This window comes from Staurois parvus, unplaced genomic scaffold (genome assembly GCF_062004578.1).
Source record: "Staurois parvus isolate SC_StPar_1 unplaced genomic scaffold, SC_StPar_1.0 ptg001302l, whole genome shotgun sequence".
Taxonomy (NCBI): domain Eukaryota; kingdom Metazoa; phylum Chordata; class Amphibia; order Anura; family Ranidae; genus Staurois; species Staurois parvus.
The window spans coordinates 3,589,851-3,613,595 of NW_028319098.1; the positions used below are offsets into that span (position 1 = coordinate 3,589,851).

At 41.1% G+C, this 23,745-nt stretch overlaps 1 protein-coding gene across 4 annotated transcripts in view; it reads left to right on the forward strand.

Moving 5' to 3' along the window:
- TPD52 (tumor protein D52) overlaps nt 1–23,745 on the forward strand; it is a 129,075-nt gene that overhangs the window by 84,361 nt on the left and 20,969 nt on the right. For 2 of the 4 annotated variants that reach the window (XM_089661006.1, XM_089661005.1), the window contains exons 2-4: nt 17,245–17,351; nt 19,664–19,812; nt 22,562–22,663. In XM_089661006.1, the coding sequence (XP_089517132.1) occupies nt 17,245–17,351; nt 19,664–19,812; nt 22,562–22,663 (358 nt within the window). Of the gene's footprint in view, nt 1–11,836; nt 12,037–17,244; nt 17,352–19,663; nt 19,813–22,561; nt 22,664–23,745 lie in introns of those variants that run through there. The other 2 variants (XM_089661003.1, XM_089661004.1) reach the window with 2 other exon arrangements.

Consider the following 23,745-nt stretch of genomic DNA (forward strand, 5'->3'; position numbering starts at 1 on the left):
CACAGAGTGGCTCTGATATTAAGGTCAGGAGACTGTGATGGCCACTCCAGAACCTTCACATTTTTCTGCTATAATGTCAGCTTGGCCTTGGGCTTAGAGTCATTTTCATGCTGGAAAGTCCAAGAGCTTCCCATAAGCAGCTTTCATGCAGAAGAATGCAAATTGTCTGCCAGTATTTTTTGATAACCTGCTGTATTCATCTTGCCATCAGTTTTCACAAGATTTTCCATGCTTTTAAAGCTCACACACTTTCAAAACATCAGTGAGACATCACCATGCTTCACAGTGGGGATGGTATTCTTGTCACACCAAACATCGTGCTTATGTTTGTGACAATAAAGCTCTATTTTGGTCTTGTCACTCCAGATTACAGTGTGCCAGAAGCTGTAAAGCTGTGTGGCATTGGCGCAGTAAAGGATTCTTTTTGACAACTCAACCATGCAGCTCCTTTTTGTTCAAATATCATATTGTGCTCCTTGAAACAACCACACCATGTTTTTTCAGAGCAGCTTGTATTTCCCCTGAGGTCACCTGTGGTGTTTCTTTTGTATCCTGAACATTTCTTTTGGCAGTTGTGGCTGCAATCTTGGTCTACCTGACCTTGGCTTGGTATCATAAAATCCCCAAATTTTCCACTTCTTAGAAAGCGATTTGAACAGTATTGACTGGCATAGTCAAGGCTTTGGATATCTATTTATATCCTTTTTCTAATTTATAAAGTTCCATTGCCTTGTTACGCAGGTCTTCTGACAGTTCTTTTCTGCTCCCCATGGCTCAGCATCTAGCCTGCTCAGTGCATCCACCTGAGAGCTAACAAACTCAATTACTATTTATAAAAAGACACCAATTGCAATTTAAAAAGCCACATATGTAGGAAATGACCCTATAATTGCCATTGTAGTGTATGTGTGTGTGTCTGTACCAAGGTCAAACATTACAGAATCATTTGGGTGATTTCTGTTATTATGATTTAAAAAGGAGCCAAACAACTATGTGATAATAAATGGCTTTTTGTGATCACTCTCCTTTAAATAAAAGACAGTTTTTTGGCATGATCGGCCATATTTTCAATATCAATGCCAACAATGTCATACATTTTTTTTTTTTAAATAAGTGATCACATGATGTTCTCAACTACATAAGGGGCTTAGAGAGTTAGGAGTGAGGTCTGTAGGGGGTGCGTGTTATCAGGAAGCAGAAAAACAGCAGTACACTGATCTTTGCAGTGATTAGCTGTGCAGGAGGGCGTGTCTGCACAAGTCTGACCAATGTAATAGAGGCACGGTGAGCTCCCAAATAGAATCCAAAGAAGAAAACTGACCACGCTAGGATGGATGTCCTTCCATACGTACTATGTCAGTGCAAGGAAAAGCGAATGAGATACTTTTTCATACAAGTACATGGCACAACAGATACATATGCAGAATATAAAATGTTGGGGTAACATACACCTTAAAAACTGTAGGGTAACATAGACTCCTACAATGTGCAGAACTGAGCCCAACCACTGTAATCGCTCCTAGACTCTGTATTACTTTTTTTTTTTTCTTGTTTTGAAATGTATTTTTATTGGTGTCGATATACCTTTGTGACCATTCCTTCCAGCAGTAGATTCTGCATGGTGTGTTTGCATTATTAGACTCTTGCTTGTTCTTTGCTGTTTACTTGAAGAATCAAAGCTGTCAGCAGATAGCCGTAAGCTAAGGACAAGATTCTGTAAACTAAAAAGCTCCTGTGGCTGCTTGTTTGTTTTTTCAGTACAGTTTTTCCCAAAAATATATTTCCTAAAACTAGATTTATAGGGCCTGAACTCCTGTCTCATGTGAGGACCTCATGAGGGCCAGAAGGCATTGGCTAGCAGTGCGTACTTTTCTAGAGGCCCATGGGTCCAGTTAGAGCAGGAAAGAGAGATTCTAAAAGCTGATCGAATAAGAGGGATGAAAGTCCGGTAACGTGGATAAGGGGGCGGGGTCAACAGAAAAGGTTTCTTAAGGGGTGTGAGGAGATAAGTCCCCCTCGGACTCAGGACCAAACTAAGTTGTCCTTTTTTTTCAATTAAAAGGCAAATACTGTAGCTGCTGATTTAAAAATTTGGTACTTGGCAGTCCCAGTCCATAGGTTCCAGTGATATCTTCCTGAAGCTGATTCTTCTCACCTTTTTTAGGTCTCTGTCGCTTGTATTCTGGTTTGGGAGCCAGCTGTGACTTCCTGATGAATCACAGCCGGTTCCACAATGCATGTGTGCAAGATTGCACGGTACAGGGAGACTGGTCCTGCAGCCTCCTGGGACGTATGATGTGTTCTTCTTCCTGAAGCTGCCCCATGCTCCAGCATTGTAAGTGACAGAGGTCTTGGCTTTTTGTAAAGACATGCCAACAAATGACTGTAAGGGCACCAGTCGTCTCCTTGTGGCCATGGGGATGAGGAAGAAAATGTCCTGTTGTGACATATGCAGGACATGTTTCAAGTTCCAAGTGGTTTCCACCCCACTATTGGACAGTGAGATACACAGGAAAAAGAATAAGTTATGTGACCGCTGTATTATAACTTCTAAGAAAGGTATTTGGGCAGAGAAAGATGTTTATATCTTCACACAGTTTTGGTTAGGCTGTCATTAAATACTTGTATTCAAAAAGTTGGTCTGATGGGTTTACATTCACTTTAAATGGTTAGTGCTGAGCGTACTGGACACAAAGATCGAATCAATTAGGATTTTTTCATTTACTTCAAAAGGCTGTGTGAGATTTAAGTGGCATCTGTGTCTTGCCAAGAATGGCATGTGATGATGGTGAAGACAAAGAAGAGATTTCAAGCAACTATTCTAAAGACAGGCAGCAATGTCATCTTACATGGTAAACTGACTTTCCCATGTATAATATGCACAGCTGTAATCAGACTAGATCAGGGGTCAGCAAACTGTAGATCGCAATCTACCGGTAGATCGTGGGCAGGTGACTGGTAGATCGCGGTCTGGGCTTGCTTACCCACCATCCGAGAGCATCAGAGTGCGATGCAGAGGGACTACTTGTAAAGTTGGAGCTGTAGTAGGGAGCAGGAGCCGCATAAGCTGATGCCTCCTCCAGTGCTAGTTCCTGTCCCATGCGGAGTGATACCAACTGCACTCCACCTCTTATCCCGGCTAGCAGTCTCCAGAGTGGTGCCAGCAGCAGGAAAGAAGAGATCTTCAGGTCAGTGTGAAGCAATACACTGGGCATAATAGTATAGGGCTGCTTTCACACTGATGCGCTGCAGTTTACCCACACCACGGCATGGTGAGTTTGGTGCACTTTCTGAATGCAGGAGTTTTGGTGCGCTTTCAGAAAGTGCACCAAACCTGCAGGATATAATCGAAGTTCGGGCAAGGCGCAGCTAACCCAGGAAAGTCACAGATGCACAGGTAAACCGCATTACATCGGTGTGAAAGCAGCCTTATTAGGGGCTCAGAACAGTAAGGGTTCATTTACATTTGCAGTTTGGGGGGGGTGTGGTAAAACCCCATAGTTAATATGTATTTTTACCACCTTTGCCCCAACCATACCCTTTTTAGATGCAGTGGCCAGGGGTGTACATATGTCACAGCTGCAGCAGGAGGTATACGCCCTGTCATGGTTGGTGGGTGTAACACCTGCCAAGCGTGATGCATTCAAGTGAATGAGGCCGCTGTGCAACCTTGTGCAGTATAGCAAACAAGGGGTTAAAGCAGAGACCTGATTTAAACCCATGATTGCTGTGCAATGGACGTAATAGTGCAATTAGAGGATCAAGCCTGGTGTGAGGAGGCAACACTGTGCCCGGTGATCTTTGACGTCTCCTGTATTGTTCAGGTAGATCCCCACCTCTAAGGTTGCCTACCCATGGACTAGATCATGTCATCTTAACAGAAGATCCAAAATGTTCTTATCCTCGCTTAAGAAAGGAAGTCAGTGGAACTCTCCTAAAGGAAGCATTAGTTCCAGTTACAGCTGTCTAAGAGGTGATTTCACAGTTTTCTTCTCTCTTCCTGTTGTGTTTCCAGAAGAACTGAAGGGAAATTCCCCCAATGGGGCACAGATGGCAATTAAAATCGGACAGGGTTTTTAGGTACTCTCTACTCTATCTAGAATTAAAAAAAAAAAAAGCATTTTAGCTTTCGATATACTTTTAACCAGGTTGAAAAAGGACAAGTGTCCATCAAACTCATGCTTTCATAAACTTAGGAGTTTTGATAAAATTTTGCTCCATGGATAGACAAAAGCAAAGATGCCAATTGTCCTGGTTTTTCCGGGACAGTCCTGCAGCTATGTGCTCTGCTCCGATGATGCTGTGTCCTGGGCTGCACCCTGAAATTACAGCATTACCTTTATTGGAATTACTGAGCACGCCCAGAAAGTGCATCACATTGTGAGGGGCAGTTGGACAGGCTAGGACTCTGATTGTGTCGCGTGCATGTCTAGGTGGGGTTTATGCACACTGTGACAGGCGTGTCCGCAGTCAAAATATTTTTATAATCAAAGAAGGAAGTGAAACTGATCCATGGAAACCAAATGTGATAGAATTTTTATTCTTTATTGTACGTCATCCTGGAGGTAACAGGTTGATTCCAGAGGATGGGGATAGATGCTTTAGTTGCATTAACCACTTGCCTATTGGGCGCTTTCCTCCCCTTTATGCCCGGACAAATTTTCAGCTTTCAGCACTGTTGAACTTTGACAATTACGTGGTCATGCAACTGTACCCAAATGAAATGTTTATCATTGTTTTGAGACAGACGGCTTTCTTTTGGTTGCATTGAATCACCTTTTTTTTTACTTTTTGCTAAACAAATGAAAAGACCAGAAAAAAAATGTATCTTAGCTTCTGTTATAACATTATGCAAATAAGTAATTTTTCTTCTTCACTGATGTGCGCTGATGAGGCTGCACTGATTGGCACTGATAGGTTACATTGATGGGCACTGATAGGAGGCACTGATGAGATAGCACTGATGGGCACTGCTGAGGAGATACTGATGAGACTGCACTAACAGGCTGCACTGATGGGCACTGATAATCAGTGCCCTGATTATCAGTGTAAATGTTCCCTGTGTGAATTGCTGGTCACTGGCTCTTCTCTCCTCTCGCCGTGAGAACACGTGAGGAAAGAACTGCCGAGAACAGTCAAGTGTGTTTCCAATGTGATCAGCTGTGATTGGTCAGGACACAGCGGTCACAAAATTCACCCAATGTGGAGTGTACAGGGGGGTAGGTATTTGGGAGGGCGTCGGTAGGTGCCCTCCCAGAACTAGCCGACCTCACTTAGCAATCTTTTGGCTATAATGTGGTCGGCGAGTGGTTAAAGTTTAACCAAAGGCACAACTTTTTTTTTTTTAGTTTTGGATAGAGCGGAGAGGGATTAAAACTCTTTAAGGTTTTTGTGTGGGTACAAGAACAGGAATAGAGGAAACGTCTTCCAATTGAAACACAATTTTTAATGACCCTGGTGATAACCAGGGATTCTCTCACTTTGGAGGAATTTCCTCTCAGTTCCTGTTTTAGCTATGGGACAGGAAGTCAGGAAGTGAAGGGAAATCTCCGTAACGGGACAAAGATGGAAAAAAAATACTGAGAGGGGTCATAGTCCTCCATTAGTCCATCCAGAATGAAAAAAAAGTTTTGCCTTTAGTTCTACTTTAGGTAAATATTAAGTGACGCATTTGCCGGTATGTTGTTGAGATGGAATAGGTTGGCAGCTAGGTTCTCACCCAGGCTGTGATGTGTAGTAAAACATTCATTATTAATATCACAAATTGCATGAAGCTCCACACACTATAAGTTCATTTTATCATTTTTCTCTTTATCCTGACCGTCCTGTGCTCAGAATGGGAACAATAATCCTGGTGTCTTATTATGGGGTGTTTACAGGTGAAGTAGCAGGGCTCATATTGTACAGAAACATATTGACCTCTACAGCTTCTCATTTCCTGGGGACTGCTTTTCAAGTGTAATAAGATTTTATAAATGTTGCATTTCATAATCCCAGCCATTGCTAGCTAATGGATGAGTAATATTAAACCAATCTGTTTTCTATGTATTTTGGAATAGAATAATGTGTAATTTTCAGCTCTTATTATACTTCAAAGGCAGCCCAACAGTTTGGGGTTAATGTTCCACTGCTTCATTGTCGGTATAGTGTTTCCTCTGCTCCATACAGGACAATTCAATATCCTGGAACAAAGTCATTGATTATTACATACGCACATTTGTCAGCAACTAATATCTGTTAAATGATAACTAAACCCTAAATATAAAGTGCAACTCAATATTTGTGACAAAAGTGATATTGCAATGAAGGCAATATAAGGAAACAAAATGTAAAACTGTAATATTTAAAATGGAACTATACTTGTCCCCAGTTTGGTGATGTCTGCAAGCGTCTTTGCCTGGTCTCTTTCAGGATTTGGGATCTTTAGCCATCCTAATTGGCAGTGCGCAGGGGTTCATTCATCCTGGCATATTCCAAAATTGTACACTGAGCTGCACATGCGCATTGTGCTCATTGTCAGTAAAAAGGTGAACAACCAAGTAAGAATCATTTACTGCAGAAGAGACATAGGGGTCAATTCACTAACACTTGTGTTTTATACAAAATATCTCATGATATTCAAAGTATCCGGGTGTAAGATGTAACATATTACGGCCTGGCCCCTGCACCCCTCTGATCCCCCATAGCATCCTCTAGCTGTCACAATTTAAAAAAAAAATTCTATGAATGGAAAAATGTTGCCTTTGCGGCTGTTGGCTCCTAGTTCTCAAATAACTACCACAGTGCTGTTGAGCGCTGTGGTAGTTCATTGATTCTTCCTGTCCATGTGTATCTGCTTGCCTGTAAGGTGTGCAAGCAGACATATACACTGACAGGTCTGCAGGAGCCCTGCGTGGCACCAGCAATCTGCTGATCACTGGTACAATGCTTTACAGGCTCTCTAAACAAAAAATAGTAAATGCACATTTTTTTTTACCTGCAAAAAAATGTGCATTTATTTGTTTTTGTTAAAAGGTGAACTCATCCTTTTAAATACCCAATTTGCAGTAAATACCACAAATTTGGTCATTTCCTGTGGTAAATATTGCCAAAAAAAAAACAATATTACATTAAAGTCAATTCACCGAAAAAAAAAAAAATTTGTTAATTATCTTTAGCCACTGCGGTGACTTATGGAGAATGGTCCTTATGTAAGTGCTAGTGCAGGGTGTGTTAAAAAACAGACTTCCCCTTTATCATTGTCCCCATTATAAAAAGCAACCCAAGTCCAATCACTTCCAGATAAGGGCAACAACAAGTATATTTTGCGTTGTCTGTTAATGGGTAGAACTTTAATTTAAAATGGCGCACAGGTAAACAGTAATACAGTAATAGCTTAAAGCTGAGCTCTGGGGAAATGAAAAATCTACCCTTGCAGCAGGGATCCCCCTGCAAGGGTTAAATGTACATTTTTGGAGAATTGGAGATGAGAGGTGAGGACTACAGTAAAAAAAAGTGCTTTTTTAGTGGTACCCTAGGCAGAAATGAGCATTTTAACCCTGTCAGTGGTGCTCCCCCCACTCAGCAAGGTGATTTTTTTTTTTTTTTTTTGTTATGATTTCTGAGGTTTTGCTTCAAACTGTATGTAAACCCTCACCTTGTAAAACAACCCATTTGTGACAGGCGCGGCGTCAGACCCCAGCTCTTATCACCAACTTGTGACCGAAGGACTAGCCAATCTAAAACCGCGCTGCCACTTGCGTAACAATGCCACTCTCAGCTGCACCCTGCACAAAGATTTTCCAGTTCACTGGACTCCAATCTAGGTGCCAACAGCCTGGGAGCGATTGTTACTGGGTCAGGTTAATTACGCAATTAACCCTTCACACTGCCACCACCACCTTTTTACAGAGAAGGAGGAAACTCACAAATCTTAGCAGTAACACTATGATGTTTAAATAAGCGTCTGTATACACACTGTCACCGCAGACAGATGTATCCAGAGGTTTTAAAACACACAGTAGCACTCTTCAGAGACAGGGATTCTTAGTTTGCATTAAAGAGCTTTTCAGAAAATAGGATTTATTACTAAAAAGGTCAAAATGGTGCAATAAAAATATTTACGGAAAAGATGTAACATATATATAAATATATATATATATATAGAGAGAGAGAGAGAGAGAGAGAGAAATAACACAACAGAGAGATAACAGAGAGAAGTTTAAGAAGGTAGAGAGTACTTGCAGAAGTCCTGGTTTAAGCAGAGTTCAAGTGTCCTGAACAAAAGGGTACCTTTTCTCCCGAAGTTGGTTCCTGATGTTAAAAGGGAGAATCTCTTCATCTTCTCTCTTCAGGCATGACAGCCTGTTTTCTAGGAACCCAGCAGGGTGTCTCCTTAAAGCAGAGAACCAATTGCCTCATTTGGGGAGGAGTGTTTAGGCGGGGACCCTGGCTATGACCAAATCCCTCACACGTTTATACCATGGTTAATATCCTTCCATAGGTGCATGCAGCAGCCTAGCCACTGGCAGGTTAATATGCAGAACCATATTCTGAACGAACGTCCAGACATCAAATATGACATATCTGGCTGTGCCGGTTAAAGAGAGATCGCTTTCTGCTCTCTGGTAGACGTTCTCTAGGGGTGTAAGGTATCAGGTGACTTGTATTAAAATGACCTCTCTGAATATATGCTTTGTTTTATTGTACCTTGTTCCTGCCGGGATTTATGAAATTGTATGAAAAAGTGGTTTCAAGTGGGATGTATGTTTTACTGCCACCCTGGAATGCTTTCATGTCCAGCGACTGACTGGTATATAGCTTTACGATCAGGCCAGGGCAAGAGTCTGACAGACACCATGGAACCAGCTAATTGGGTTTACAACCATGAAGCGTATCCAGCTGTGCCTGATGCCTTGTGACCCCAGCATACACACACACCACATGCCATTCAAAAAAAAGGGAGGGGGACTGATTTGGAGTGAGAATTACATTTGCAGAGTATGATCCAAATTATGGTTGTCATTGTCCATATCTGTGCGCACAATTATCACACCATTCAGTCTAAAATAGAAATGAAAGGCAAAACATTTGTGTATAGATATAAAAAAACATTATACATTTTCCCCCTTTTTTATATGTGATCACATACCCTCTGTTCTTAGAGGTGAAGGTGGAGAAACTGCAGCAAACTGATCATTGGAGGAGAACAGACTGAGTTCCTAGCGCAATTAGAGAACTGACCACACTGTGCTTGCATGCCTAGTGGTTAGTTTTTAATAGGAAAGCAGAAGGACTGTCAGGAACACCAGGGATTCAACACAAAGGAAGCAATACAAAGAGAACAGGATACTTTTTCATAAAAGTACATGGTACAGCACGTACATATTAGGATTATGAAACATTGGGTTTACATTTTCATTAAAGCTGAAATGTATGTATGAATTTTATTACATCGTCACAGTGGTCTAGCCTGGACCAATATAAGTATGCATACCAGAGCGATTCCTGTAGATGCTAAATATCACTGTAGTAGTGACTGCTAATACAGTGGTTGGAGCAGTCTTCAAGGTCCAGCGCTGACCACCTTGGCCTTCTACATAGTAAACACAGGGGGTCTCTCACTTGGCACTGTAACAATTTCCAGAACACCATATATATATTTCTCAATTAATACAAGGCGTTCTGTTTGGACCAGGTGGAGATTGTGCCATCACTGCCCTTTCTACCTCATCCAATCAGAGAATGCCTTGTATTCACTGGAAACAATATGAAGTGTTCTCTGAATGGTGGAAGTGCCGAACAAGTAACCATGTAGTTACTATGCAGAAGGGCAACCCTCAGCACTGTATCCTGAAGGCTGCTGCTATCACTGTAGTAGCAGTGACTTCTACAGTGATGTGCAGCTTCCACAGGGATCACTTAGGTATGAGAGAGGCATACTGTACATACTTACATTAGTCTAAGCTGGACCAATGTAACTGTGCAATAAAATTCTTACCTAAATTTCAGCTTTAGAATACATGCATGCTATGGGGCTGATTTACTAAAACTGGAGAGTGCAAAATCTGGTGCAGCTCTGCATGGTAGCCAATCCGTTTCAAACTTCAGCTTGTTCAATTAAAGTGGATTTCCACTCACTCTGTAAAAATATAAGTCAGCAGCTACAAAAACTGTAGCTGCTGACTTTTAAAAAACAGCCACTCACCTGTCCCATGTTGCCCCTGCCGCAACCCGTTTCACTGGCCATTCTGTATTCCAGGCACTGGCATCTTCAGTGGGGGCACCCGGCTGTGACAGGTTGCGGCTTCACAGCCAGGTGCCCACTGCACATGTGCGAGTAGCACAGCGCATCCTAAATGGCCCCATTGTCTTCTGGGACCTGTCACGTGTCCCACAAGACTTCGGGGAGGGAGGGTAGGAGGACAACTTTAGTTCCCGATCGCCTATGCGATTGCAGCGGAAGTGGGAGCGGGTACCTGTCACATTGGGGTACCCGTTCCCCCCTACCCCCACTCCCCAAAGGTGCCAATCCTTAATGGGGAGCGGGGTACCAATCTTTAAAGCGCAACTTCCCCTTTTGGGTGGAACTCCACTTTAAGCTTTGACAAAAAACAGAACAAAAAAACTGGAAGCTGATTGGTTTCTATGCAGCTGCACCAGATATTGCACTCTCCAGGTTTAGTAAATCAACCCCTGAATGTCTACTATACCATCCGTTTAAATTTAAACACAGCTGGATTAGTTGTAAATTATCTTTTACCTTTTTTTTTAGTAATACAATGAAGAAGAAAAACAATAAAAATCTATATCAAATATTTTGCCTCGGATATCAGCTGTCTTTGCCTTGCCTTTGACTAGCAGAGTGAGAACCCTTTGAGATGTTCGGAGCAGCGTGCACCAGGAATGTGTTATATTTAGGAAGCATAAAAAAAGTGTTAATGTGATGATAGTATTTATGACGGTGCTGGAGGGTTATTAAAATGGAGTCAAAGTGTGGAGTGTATCCACGTGCTCACAATTACTTCCATATGTTCCACATTACAATTGTTTACGTTGAACTTGTCCTGTGCTGTAGCTCCTCCAAGTGGCCTGGAAAACCAGGTCACCAGCTAATGGCTGTCACCGAACACCGCCGAGCATTATGTACAGAGCCCTCTGTCTAAGAGACAGATAATTCCCATGGCTCAGAGGTTTGCAAGGCCAGGATGCATTAAGTAATGGATTGATTTGAAAAGCACTTTCCTGTAGGGCATCCGGGATGTGTCCTTGTAGGAAAAGATATAGAGATCTATAGCTCTTTTCACCAACATTAGAAATATAGTGAAGGGTCTACATTATCACATTGCCTCTGCAAGCAGTCTCCTCGCTCATGACCGTTCGAGCACAGATGGTGTGCTGCAAACAATATTGGCCAGTAATCTGTTTGTGCCCTAGAAGATTAAGATGCTGCCGGGCTTCCATGTGAAACCGCTGATATTTTCACAATATTAATTGTCCGCAGTATATGTTTTCTAAACCCGTTACACCATTCCGATGGAAATGAACGCAGTGATGATGCAGTTTAATTTTGTATCATAATCATCCAAACCTTCTTTTCTATTTATTTATTTTTTTTATTGAGTTTTTTTTTTTCCGGCATTTGTCCAGGCTAAGCCTAGGGTTGTCCACTTAGAACAATTTTAGCAGGGAAGTAACTCATTAAACCGCTTGGAACGTCAGTCATGTGAGTTGGGATGGATCTCCAGGCAAATGAAGGAATGTATTGTGGCCTTGTTGGATGATCTGGGAAAAAAATATAAAAGTATTTCTGTATAAGTTGAAGAGAAATGCAGTGAAGCGACTCAAAGAGACCGGAACTAAAAAAAGAAAGGGATATTTGATGTGCTTGAATGCGATGACCCACTAGAACAACGGTAATGGATTCCAGGGAGTACGATCCACAGGATGAGTATAAGTCACCATTTAACTTTGACTGTGGGGTCAATCGGAATTATCTCTTCCTGTCACCTCGCCTGAGCAACACCCCCCCGGATTCTCCCACTCGGCTCAGCACTGGTAAAATGTCATTTACTTTGTAGGACTACCATGAAGGTTCCGGGTGTTGTACTGTATGGATCTTGGGTGTTGTACTGCATGGACCTTTTGTGTTGTACAGTGTGTGTGAATCTTGTTATCCTTGAAGTATAACTAAAGGCAAAACTTTTTCTTTCTAGTTTAGGATAGAGTGGAGTAGGATTAGAACACCTATCAGGTTTTTCTTGCTGTCTGTGACCCTGTTAGGCAGATTTACCCTCTCTGTTTGTCCTATTGTTCAATATCCTAGATAATGAAAGTAAAAGAAAACCCTAAAGTCTGGGTTGTCACCAGAACAGAAATAGAGGGAAAATCTTCCAACAGGGACACTCACATCAGAGGGATTTCCTTTCACTTCCTGTTTTGGTGATGGGACAGGAAGTGAAGGGAAATCTCCCCAATGGGACACAGATAGCAAAAAAAAAAAAAGAAATTGACGGAGGTATAACCCTCCCTTACTCCATCCAAAATGGGAAAAAAAAGGTTTTGAATTTAGTTCTACTTTAAAGGTGATGGCAGATTATAACTGGGTGCTTGTAATATAGTCTCAAAGCACAGATCTGTAAAGTTCCCAGGCTGTTCCTCTCTAGTAAATAATTTAAAGTGTACTTAAGCCCTAACAGTGGACTTCTCTTATTTGTACTCTTTTGGTCTGGTAAATATGTCATTGAACTTGTTTTGTTATATCTGTTTGACAAGTGCAAAAATACCTTTTGATCCTGCCAGAAATCTTGTGAGCTGATGTCTTGTTCTCTCTGCTGCTGTTTGCTGACTCTTACAGAATGCCTTACCACTATGTTGTTGAGAAGAAGACAGGGGAGGTATTCTGTAGTTCTATCCTAGGGTGACAATACTGCTCTTCCATAGATACAGTGCAGCGAGTGAACTTTGTCTAAATAAAAAAAGAATGAGTATTCCTTCTTAGATCTTAGGGGGACAGTACAATTACAGTTATTAGTTCGATACAGAAGAAATAGAAGGGAGCTGCTCATGGAGTTTACAGTGTAAGGGCTTTGTGTTTTTCTTCCAGATCTGCGCAGTAATCCTGTGCGAAACTTTTCTGTAATAAAGACCAGTCACTTTTGCGCTCTCACATTGCGCGGGGTGACTGGTTTCCTCCCCATCCTGTAGTTTTCTGCAGGCAGACTGTAGTGGGAGGGGCCTGCTCTGCTCTCTACTCAGGCTACATACAGCACAGTGATGTCATTGCTAAGTTTGCAAAGCAATATCTGGATTTGTAAAGGTATTGGTGCTCAAAAAGTGGATTAATTAACCTTTGTGGCTTTTAAGGAATGTACATAAATTAATTTCATATACAACTAGCAGTTTATGACCTCATAAACTGAGAAGCAGCATTTTCCTGGAAAGAGTTAATCATCGCTTGCTTTCGAAGCAAGACCATATTTCTTTCTTATTTAGATGTTGCTGCTAGCTTGCAAGCAATGATTTGAGATGAAACCATAATTTTACCCTGGGTCATTTCATTAGCATTTAAAGATGACAGTCTCTTCACAGTTTCTGGTGAATAATTAGCAATCACAGGGCACCTGTATGAAATGTAGGATTAAAATGATTTCCCTGCTAATGAAATATTAACATCCACAAGTGTTGACCTGTCATGTGTGCCCACACATCATTGGCTTTTGGTTTTTGGCTGGGTTCTCGGTCCCTGTAGCTTGCATTGGCTGGTAGAGAGTAAATTTCATTTCTGAAAACCATTCCTGTATTATTAGTTCCAGTCCCTGGGGTAATTGTAGAGTGTAATCTTTCTACTATGTTTATACTAAGTGACGTAATCTGTTCTGGGTCAGCTCTAGGAATTCATTATATGATCCCTGCCTGCGGTAGTTTATATTTGCTGTATAATTCATGAAAGTGTATAAGAAGCCATAATCCGATTTCCATTTATCCGCCGACTGCATTTGTTTATAGCTAGAAAGACCCTGTGCTTGGCACCCTGGCATTCCTCAGATTTATGGATTGTTTATGCAGGCAGATGGAGCCTTGATTGTAAATTTAGTTTTATCTGTTGGATTATTTTATTTTGCTTATGTTTTATTCACATATATATAAGTTTAATGTTTGGGGGGGTTTTTTGTGGTGACTTTGTATTTAGTTTGTACAGTCCTTGTGTATGGATGTGTTTTTTTAAAAGCTCATTCCACCCCAGAAAAATCAGATTGCAATTGCTTAGGTGTGTAAACTTGTGAATGCAAATGTACAAATCTTGTAGCTGGAATCCCAAAAGACATAAAATGCCCACTTGTGACTGGCCAGATTACCATTAGTGTTTTGGCTCTCCACACTTGACAGAAGCCAATTGGCCGCAAAGTGCAATCCAAGATGTTTCACAGCCAATTCCACTGTGAGAAACTCTATCCACCACCAAAAGATATCATTACCTCAAAGCTATAAGACAGTGGTCTCCAAACTGCGGCCCTGGTGCCAGATGCAGCACGTTGCTTATCTTTATCCAGTCTCTGAGGCTCTATTCCTGCCACTGACACCAAAAATGGGGCAGATCCCTGCCACTGATGCCAACAATGGGGCACTATTCCTACCATTGGCACCAACAATGGGCATAGTTCCTTCCACTGACAAAAATGGTGCACTATGCCACCCACTTGACACCAACTACTTCTCCTCTAATACCAAAAATAGGGCATAATTTCTGCCACTGATGCCAACAATGGGGCACTATTCCTACCATTGCCACCAACAATGGAGCATAGTTCCTTCCACTCACAATAAAAACGGTGCACTATTCCTCTCACTGACACCAACTACTTGTCCTCTAATACCAAAGATCGTGCATTGTTTACTCAGTCAGGCCCCCCCTAAAGTTTGAAGGACAGTAATCTGGCCATTTCTTTAGAATGTTTGGAGACCCCTGCTATAAGAATTCTAGCACTTGTAAATGGACTTTCATAAAAAAAGATGAATGACACATCAGCCAACAGTCCACCAGAATACCTCCACAATATACAGCATCATATCATGTATGGAAAAGAGAAAAGCGCTAAACCTGATGTAATTAAAACCTATCCATTTATTATAAAGCAAGAGTAAAACTTACAAAGATGAATGTGTAAGTGCACCAAACACAGTGAAACCATCTTCTCACCTTACTGCCATCCCACTTGGGATGTGATGTCAGCACTCCATCCTACGGGTTTCAATAAAAATGACATTATCAGGGACCATCTACCTTGTTTGAATGGATTGTGGAATCTGTTTTTTGTTTTCATTCAGCCCACTGGCTGAACAAGAAAGAACTAACCGTATATAGCCAGCTTTAGTCTGCATGCAGCTACCCAAACTGCCTAACTTTTCACATTGCCTGAATTTGAGAATAGTTCACAGTAATGATAAGAAATGGTTTTGTAAATTTTCTTCAGTTCTTTGTCTTCTCTTAAGATACACTGGATGAAAATGGAAATGGTAAAATTCTCGGTACAAAAATACTTGGTCCTAAAAAGGATGTGACATTGCAGTTGAAATGTTTCCCCTGCTTGCCTGACTAAGACTAGGGTCACACCGTTATGGTGTGTTAATACACGTTAGATTGCATGTTAACGTGTGTTCCTTTAGGATTGCCTGTTTAAGGTGCATGTACCATTTTTGTAATACAGCACAAACCAATGCATGGTAGGGCATTACTAGGTGGTGTGATATTCTATAACTCCTTTGGCAGGATACATCGGGGTGCCATTATTAATAGATGACACCGTGTGCACCAGCGCACATAACCCCCCTTACTGCACCACAGTAGATTGAATGGGCCTAAAATCATACAAATTACAGAACTGCAGTATATAATGCTTTTTACTTATAAGTGTTCTTATAATGCAAAGACATCACAATGTTGAAATTTGAAATCTGTCCATGTACAGCCAGTCATCTGATGTGAATAATTTAATTATAACAGGGCATTCTGAGACTTACTGAGTAAAGCAAGTCAGAGGAATGTGATTATATGGAGTTAGCTGTAAACTGTAGCAACTAAATTCTATCATTTTTTAAACACTTTATACTTTAGGGATGATTGGACAAGTTCAATCAAACTGGAGTTTGCACTGGATTGGGCCAAACCAAACTTGTGTTCACCTCATGTCGCCATTTTGCCACTGAGTTAACCAATCAACTCAGGCTCCTCAAGTGAACCAGTACGGGGGTTCAAGTGGATCCTTTTGGTAGATTAGTAAACACTGGGTGGGTTGCCTAGTGCCTCATGTCCAGAAGAACAGATTTATTAAAGCTGAACATACACTAGTAGAAAGAAAACCACATAAACTGGTTATTCAAATTTTCTTGTCAATGTGGTCAAAAACAATTGTCGATTCCAGTTCCAAAAAAAATTCTGCTAGTGTATGCCCAGCTTAAAATTTGCTCCTCACTACTGGCATCCTGACAAGCAATTCTACCAGCATGAGGATCTTCCATTTGTATTTCTTGTAGGAATCCATAGGAGATACTGATCAGCTTTTCACTGATGACAGCCACAGCTTCTCCTACGCTGACCCATCCAGTGGAGTCACTGAATGCCTCTCATGTGGGCAGACTGGTTGGCTTTCTTCCAAACCGCAACAATAAAGAAGTTTGGCCAAAGCTTTTATTGGCCATACTTCTGTGGGTCACAAGAGCCGAACCAGGCTCTGCAGGGATCCCAACAATAATTTCGGGATCTACACAGATGCCTTACCAGCAGCTGGCTCAGCCTCTTAGTGTGCTGTTGAGAGTCACTCCTGGAGTGCTGGGCTGTGGAGGAGCAGAGCAGAGAACCAGTGACCAACAGTCACTGGCTCTCTGCTTGGTGAAGACCAAGAACTGAGTGATCAGATGTCTTTGATCATTCAGTTCTCAGTGTAGAGCCATCAGGGGACAGATGCAGTATTGGATTGATGCTGTAGCAGTCTAGGTGAGTATGTATATATGTATGTATGTTTTTGGTTTTTTTTTTATAAACTCACACTTCTCTTTTAACATCAAACTTTTATGAACCAATATTTCCAATCTGTCATGGTCTGTAAATGGTTATTTACTGTTTGACCAACTGTCCCACAAAGACTTATATTCCTTTAAATTGCCTACCTCTCAATAATCTTGTTTTAGAAAGCATGTTAACATTTAAAAATAATGTATTTAAAGCCTACAAACTGACAGAAGATGTATCTGTTATCATGCAAATAGATTTGCTGAAACCTGAAAATGTACCAGAAGGAGAAGATGCAGCTGCGACTGTAAAGGACACGTTATCAGATGAAGAGCAGGAAAACCTCAGGAGAGAGCTGGAAAAGGTAACCAATGAGAATTGGTTTAATTTTTTATGGTAATAATAATTCTGGTTGACAATTTGCCACACTGAAGCCTACTACAGGCTTTCTATTTTATATAACAGACCTCAGCAGGCTTTTAAGTATTGATAAAGCTTAATAAAAGCCTACTGAGACCTGCTAAAAGCTTGCTTAAAAACATGCTGTATGGCAGTGCTGTGTAAAATCTCAGGAATGACTGAACAGCACAACACATTCTTTGACAGGCACAACAACTCCAATATAAGCAATTGAACTCTGTATTTAACTATTTCGCTTTAAGACTGAATTCCAGGGATGAAAAATCTTTACAATTGCAGTGGGTCCCCCTCCTCACTGCAAGGGTTAACTACTTTTTTGCCTAGGGGATTATGAATAAAGTGATATACAGCACTGTGCAAAAGTTATAGGCAAATGTAAAGAAATGCTGTAAAGAGAGAATGCTTTAAAAAATATATTTTTTAATTGTTTCTTTTTATCTGTTTACAAAATGCAAAGTTATCTAACAGAAGAAAAATCTAAGTCAAATCAATATTTGGTGTGACTACCCTTTGGCTTCAAACCAGCCTCAATTCAATTCATCAAGCTCTTGTGAAGAATATAAAGAAACAGGCAACATTGAGGATTGTAGACGCAGTGGTTGGCCAAGGAAACTTAATATAGCAGGTGAAAGACACATCATGCTTATCTTCCTTTGACATTGGAATATGTCCAGCAGTGCCATCAGCACAGAACTGGTAGAAACCAGTAGGACCCAGGTACATCCACCTACTGTCTGGTGAAGTCTGGCCAGGAGTGGTCTTTATGGAAGAATTGCAGTCAAAAAGCCATACCTCCGACATGGAAACAAGGCTAAGTGACTCAAATATGCACAAAAACATAGGAACTGGGTGCAGAAAATGGCAACAGGTTCTCTGGACTGATGATTCAAAATGTTTAATTCATTGGCTGTAGCAGGAGGCAGTTTGTTCACCAAAGGGCTGGAGAGCAATACAATTATGATTGTTTGCAGGCAAAAGTGAAGTATGGTGGAGGTTCCTTGAAAGTTTGGGGCTGCATTTCTGCAAATGGATTTGGAGATTTGGTTGGGATCACTGCTGTCCTCAATGCTGAGAAATACAGGGCGATACTTATCTATCATGCCATACCATCAGGGAGGTGTGTGATTGGCCCAAAATTTATTCTGCAGCAGGACAACGACCCAAAATATTCAGCCAATGTCATTAAGAAGTAACTTCAGCACAAGGAAGAACAAGGAGTCCTGGAAGTGATGGTTTGGTTCCTTACAGAGCCCTGATCTCAATATCATGGAGTCTGTCTGGGATTACATGAAGAGACAGAATGATTTTAGGCAGCCTACATTCACAGAATATCTGTGGTTAGTCCTACAAGATGTTTGGAACAAGACACCTGCTGAGTTCCTTCAAAAACTGTATGCAAGTGTACCTAGAAGAACTGATGCTGTTTTGAAGGCAAAGGGTGGTCACACCAAATATTAATTTGATTTGGATTTCTCTTCTGTTCATTTACTTTTTATTTTATTAATTGATAAAAATAAACTATTAACACTTATATATATGAAAGCATTCCTACTTTACATGTTTTGCAACTGCCCATAACTCCTGCACAGTACTGTATTTACTTTATTCCTCACTCCCACGGGATTTCTCCTCTTTGTATGATCAGCCCCCCAAAGCCTCTCCCCTTTGTTGTCCCACTGGTCGCAGCTCTCTAATGTCATCCTGTACAATTCCGGACCAGAGGTTTTATAGGATGACACATCCCAGGACATCAGACAGTGGAGGGGAGTGCCAGCTGCCGGGAAAGTAAGGAATAAGGTAAGTATATAGCTTTATTCGTTATCCTCACTGTAAAGATGACCATGGGTAGAATTTCTGACAAAAAACTTTAGGAAAAGAATGCTCTAAGAAAGTTTGTTGTTTTTTTTCTAATTATTAGTGGACTGAATTGATGTTCCTTTTTTACCACAGTGCCGAGATAATTCAAAGGAGCAGGATGAAAATTTTTTCTCAAATGAATGACCTTTTTATCAGTATAAAAGCAAGTCTTAAAAGCGAATGAAATCTTTTGAACAACATTCAAATGATCTGAGAATTTTTGTACGAATTTGCCTTAGACTTTTTCTAAGAATTTTTGTTCAAAATTCTATCTGTGGCCAGCTTAAGAGTAAATATTTTTCATCCCCACCATTTAACTTTAAGTGCATTGGATGTTTACACACAAGATGTACCTTTTATGGTAATTGGCCGTCTTTGTAACATTTCACTGCCTTTCAGGTAGAAGAAGAAATACAAACACTCAATCAAGTACTAGCTGCAAAAGAGAAGCGTTTAGCGGATATAAAAAGAAAGCTTGGAGTAACTCCTCTGACTGAACTGAAGCAAAACATTTCCAAAGGCCTACAAGATGTTGCCTCCACCAATGTGTAAGTTCCGTTCTTTCTATGCAGTGCACCAGTTGCTGGCCACACACATGGAAAAAGGATAATCAGAACCATTGTAACTTTAGAATGTCATTGATGTAAAATATTTTTCTACATTGTATTGCTGCCCACACAACTATAGTAAAACCTCAATGACAAAATGGTATTATCACAAAACAATTGTACTAAATTGTTTTTCAATCTGACATCTAATTTCATCCAGAAGGAACCATCTTTCCTAGAGATCATCCAATAATTTTACAAAGCAGTCAAAGGATTACAATATTTTGAAGGGAGTTGATAAAACTGAATACTGAAAGCCTGTACAGGTGGTTTGCAAATTTGATGAATTATATCCCATGCTTGTTAACCATGCTTTATTTGCTTAAGCTGGTCATAGGTGGATCAAAATTTGGTTGGTTCAGCAGGGAGCAGCCTAATTTCAATCCATCTATGGCAATTCCTGCTAGACAGAATTTGATCTAACAATCCACTTCTGTTGAATGGGAATGTTGAAAAAACCTTGTATATTCTGACAACGGAGGATTCCCAATATCAGAATACAATGGCACTGCAGGGAGGACTCCTCCAACCATGTGGATAGGGGAATCTGTTAATTTATTTTTTTTTATTTCCACCAGGCCACTGATTGAAAAAATTCATCTATGACCAACCTTAGTCCAAACAGGACTGCAAGTTGCATAGGCTAAAGCTAACCATACACTGTTAAATATTTATAATTTCAGCGTACAATTTTTCAGTTGAAGGATGTTGGGTGGGAGGGGGTCAACAAGGCTACCTACTAAGCTGGCTCATCAGGAAGTAGTTAAAATCTGAACAGGGTATGGACAGCCTGAGTCTCTGTCTCTATAGTAAGAAGCTACTGGTGCCTGCACATACAGAAGGACTTGGAATAGATCTGTTTTAGTTTAGTGAGCATGGCTGCAGGGAGAGGAATACAGGAAAGAGTCATATCTCCAGCAGGGAGTGTTGCCAGCAATTCGCGGTAGCAGATAATAGCCACGACATGCTTATTGCAACTGCTGTATTTCTTATTACAAAAAAGCAGAACACTGCTTCTGGCTTGATATGGAGACTGTATAAACACTTCACCAGCCAACCAGGCCTATGCAGGAACTTCTTGAGAACTTATCTAAAGCAAAGTGGATACAGTCTGATTTTATATAAAGACTAATGAATTGTGTCTGCTCTGATTTTATTGTTATTGTAAAATTAACACTTACTACTTTTCTATAGTTATTTGGGATGTTGCTGAAATCACTCACCATGTGTTGTGCATCTTTATGTTGTAAGTTTACTTTTATATCAAACTTAGATGGTCCCCAGAGCACTAGCCATTAAGATGTAGTCCCTATGTATTTCTCTCCTGGTAGGAGAAAAGCAGCTTCAAAAATGCACCTAAGCCGCATTTTTGCAAACGAATTGAGGCGCGTTCAGTGCTTAGGCATTCTAGAATAGAATATTAATTTATCTGGGTCATTAAAATGAATAATGCTCAATCGCTAAACATTCCTAGTGCTTCCTAGCTTAGGCACGATTAGACATGTTTACACTTATTAAGGTGTGTTGTGGCCTTTTTTCAGCCAAAACGCTACTCTCTTGAAAGCACAAGTGAGGTGCTTTTTTTTTTCTTTCTTTTTTTTTGCCTCTGGGTTCTCCTGCCTCTAAACTTCTGTGATTGAGGCCTTAGGGTGTCTCCATTACCTTGCGAGGTCCTATGGAGCCACCCTTGCATACTTGTTTAATCTGGATGCATTCTTGTTAAAACGTTTGAGGCCTCATGCACACTGAACATTTTTACAGCTGCTTCTAGGGGCATCTGGCATGTTTTTTTCTGCATCTAAACTCCCCTGCAGGTTAGCCTACGTGTCCATGCACACATTTAGAGGCATATGCGTTTAGAAAAGAAAAAGCCACTTCCAGAGCATCCAGGAGCAGCAGAGTTTTGGCAGAAAAACGCTTGACGCTTCTAAACCCATGTAAATGTATCTAAACACGCTTAAATGTAGTGTGTGGACTGTAAACCATTTCAGCAGTCTGTTTAATACCCATGGAGTTATGGGACAATAAGATTTGTCCTGTTGCAGTGTCACTTGAGCTGGACGCATTACTCTTAATAGTCAGAGGGATGAAAATAACTATCTGTAGAATTATTTCAGAGTTCTTCCATTTATAAATTATATTGGTATATAGGATTTTAGTTATCTGCCAGTATATAGTGATCAGAATCAGAGTGTCAGAATAAAAAGGAGTTTTGACTTTCCCAGATCTAGTGACACTTACACAATGATAGCAAATGTTGTTTGTGGTCCTTTTTTTTTTTTTTAATGCATTTTGTGTTTACAGTATCCCATACATTTGTTGCGGTTATAGACATTTGCACTGGTCCGAAGATTAAATGGTCTGTAAAGGAAAACTCTGGTATCAGCACCATCTTCCTTAAATTATTAGACAGATGGTAGCTTATTCCATTTGCAGCATATTCACAATCAGCCCCTAGAAGGGTTCTGATGATTTGAAGGATTAAGGCTAGCCATGTGATATGAACAATGTACTATATGGGACATAAAAATATTTTTCAGGAAGTCAAATCTCACAGACAGCTGTGAGGTTTGCTCATTGTGCTTTGCTGATGCAGGGCAAACAAACAGGTTGTGTACCTAAACCCTACCTACCTAAACCCATACAGTCATGTTTCCATAATTTGTCTCACTATTTTTCTTGTTTTCAGGTACAGAAAAACCTCAGAGACTCTGTCCACTGCTGGACAGAGAGCCTCAGCAGCCATCTCTACAGTTGGCTCCGTCATTACAAAAAAATTGGAAGATGTAAAGTAAGTATGACATAAAGTCAGATAACTGTATGCTGTAATTACTTTCATAATATTACAGGATATAGGTCAACCCCTGCTAAGAATTACTATATCTACAACTCATGATACATTAGTGTGATAGACAGTGGGAAGAATGCTCCGTATACTTGTGGTCATTGGGAAGAATGACCCCCTTACAGTTCGCTAAAAAGATCAGTGGTTTCAGTGGGAACTTATCTGAGAGGCAGAAATTACCCATTGTTCAAGCAGACCTCAAAATTTCCACTCACCTACTCGCATTGGGCAAGTGGAAATAACGTGGGGGCGAGCAGGCATGCACTGGCCATTTGCAGTCATCGATCAGACAGTGGCAGCTGATGGGCATGGAGCAGGGTGCCAGTGCTAGGGGTGGACTAACCATTTGGGCACTCAGGCACCCAGACACTGCCCAGGGTCCATAGGGGACCCTATGAAAGGCTCCTGGAAGGGTGGGGAGGGCCACAGGGTGGATTGTGCAAGCAGGCTGTGTGTCTGGTCAGGTGAGAAGAGAGAGAGAGAGAGAGACTGACAGAGTGCTTGGAGGAGGACACTTCTCGGACTGGTAACAGTGGGAGGAAAGTGGGTGAGCTGTTTGTGCCAGCAGAGCTGAGAACCAGAGTGTGACAGGCTGAGAGAGCCTGAGTGGAGACCTGTGTGTGTGTTCATGTGTGTGCGGTGATGGGGGCTCTGTATTCACTTTATATAGTAGGGGGGCCCTGTGTATGTGTTCTGCGGAGGGGGGAGTGTGCATTGTACCATAATGGAGACCATGTGTTCTAAGAGAGGGGTTGTGTGTTCATTATAACCTCATATTATGGGGGGTTGGGGGGCATAATTGTGAGTAGCAGACATACTGGTCACCCCCTCTTTCTCTCCCCCCTCTCTTTTTCCATCACTTCCCTCTCTCTTTCTCCCCCCCCTCTCTTTCGCTCCCTCTTTCTCATTCCCTTCTCTTTCTCACCCCCTCTGTCTCTCACCTCATGGGGGGGTAAAGAGGGGGGTTTAGGACATGACTGTGAGGGGGAGGGGTGTATGAAGGGGGGTATATATTTATCTTTGTAACT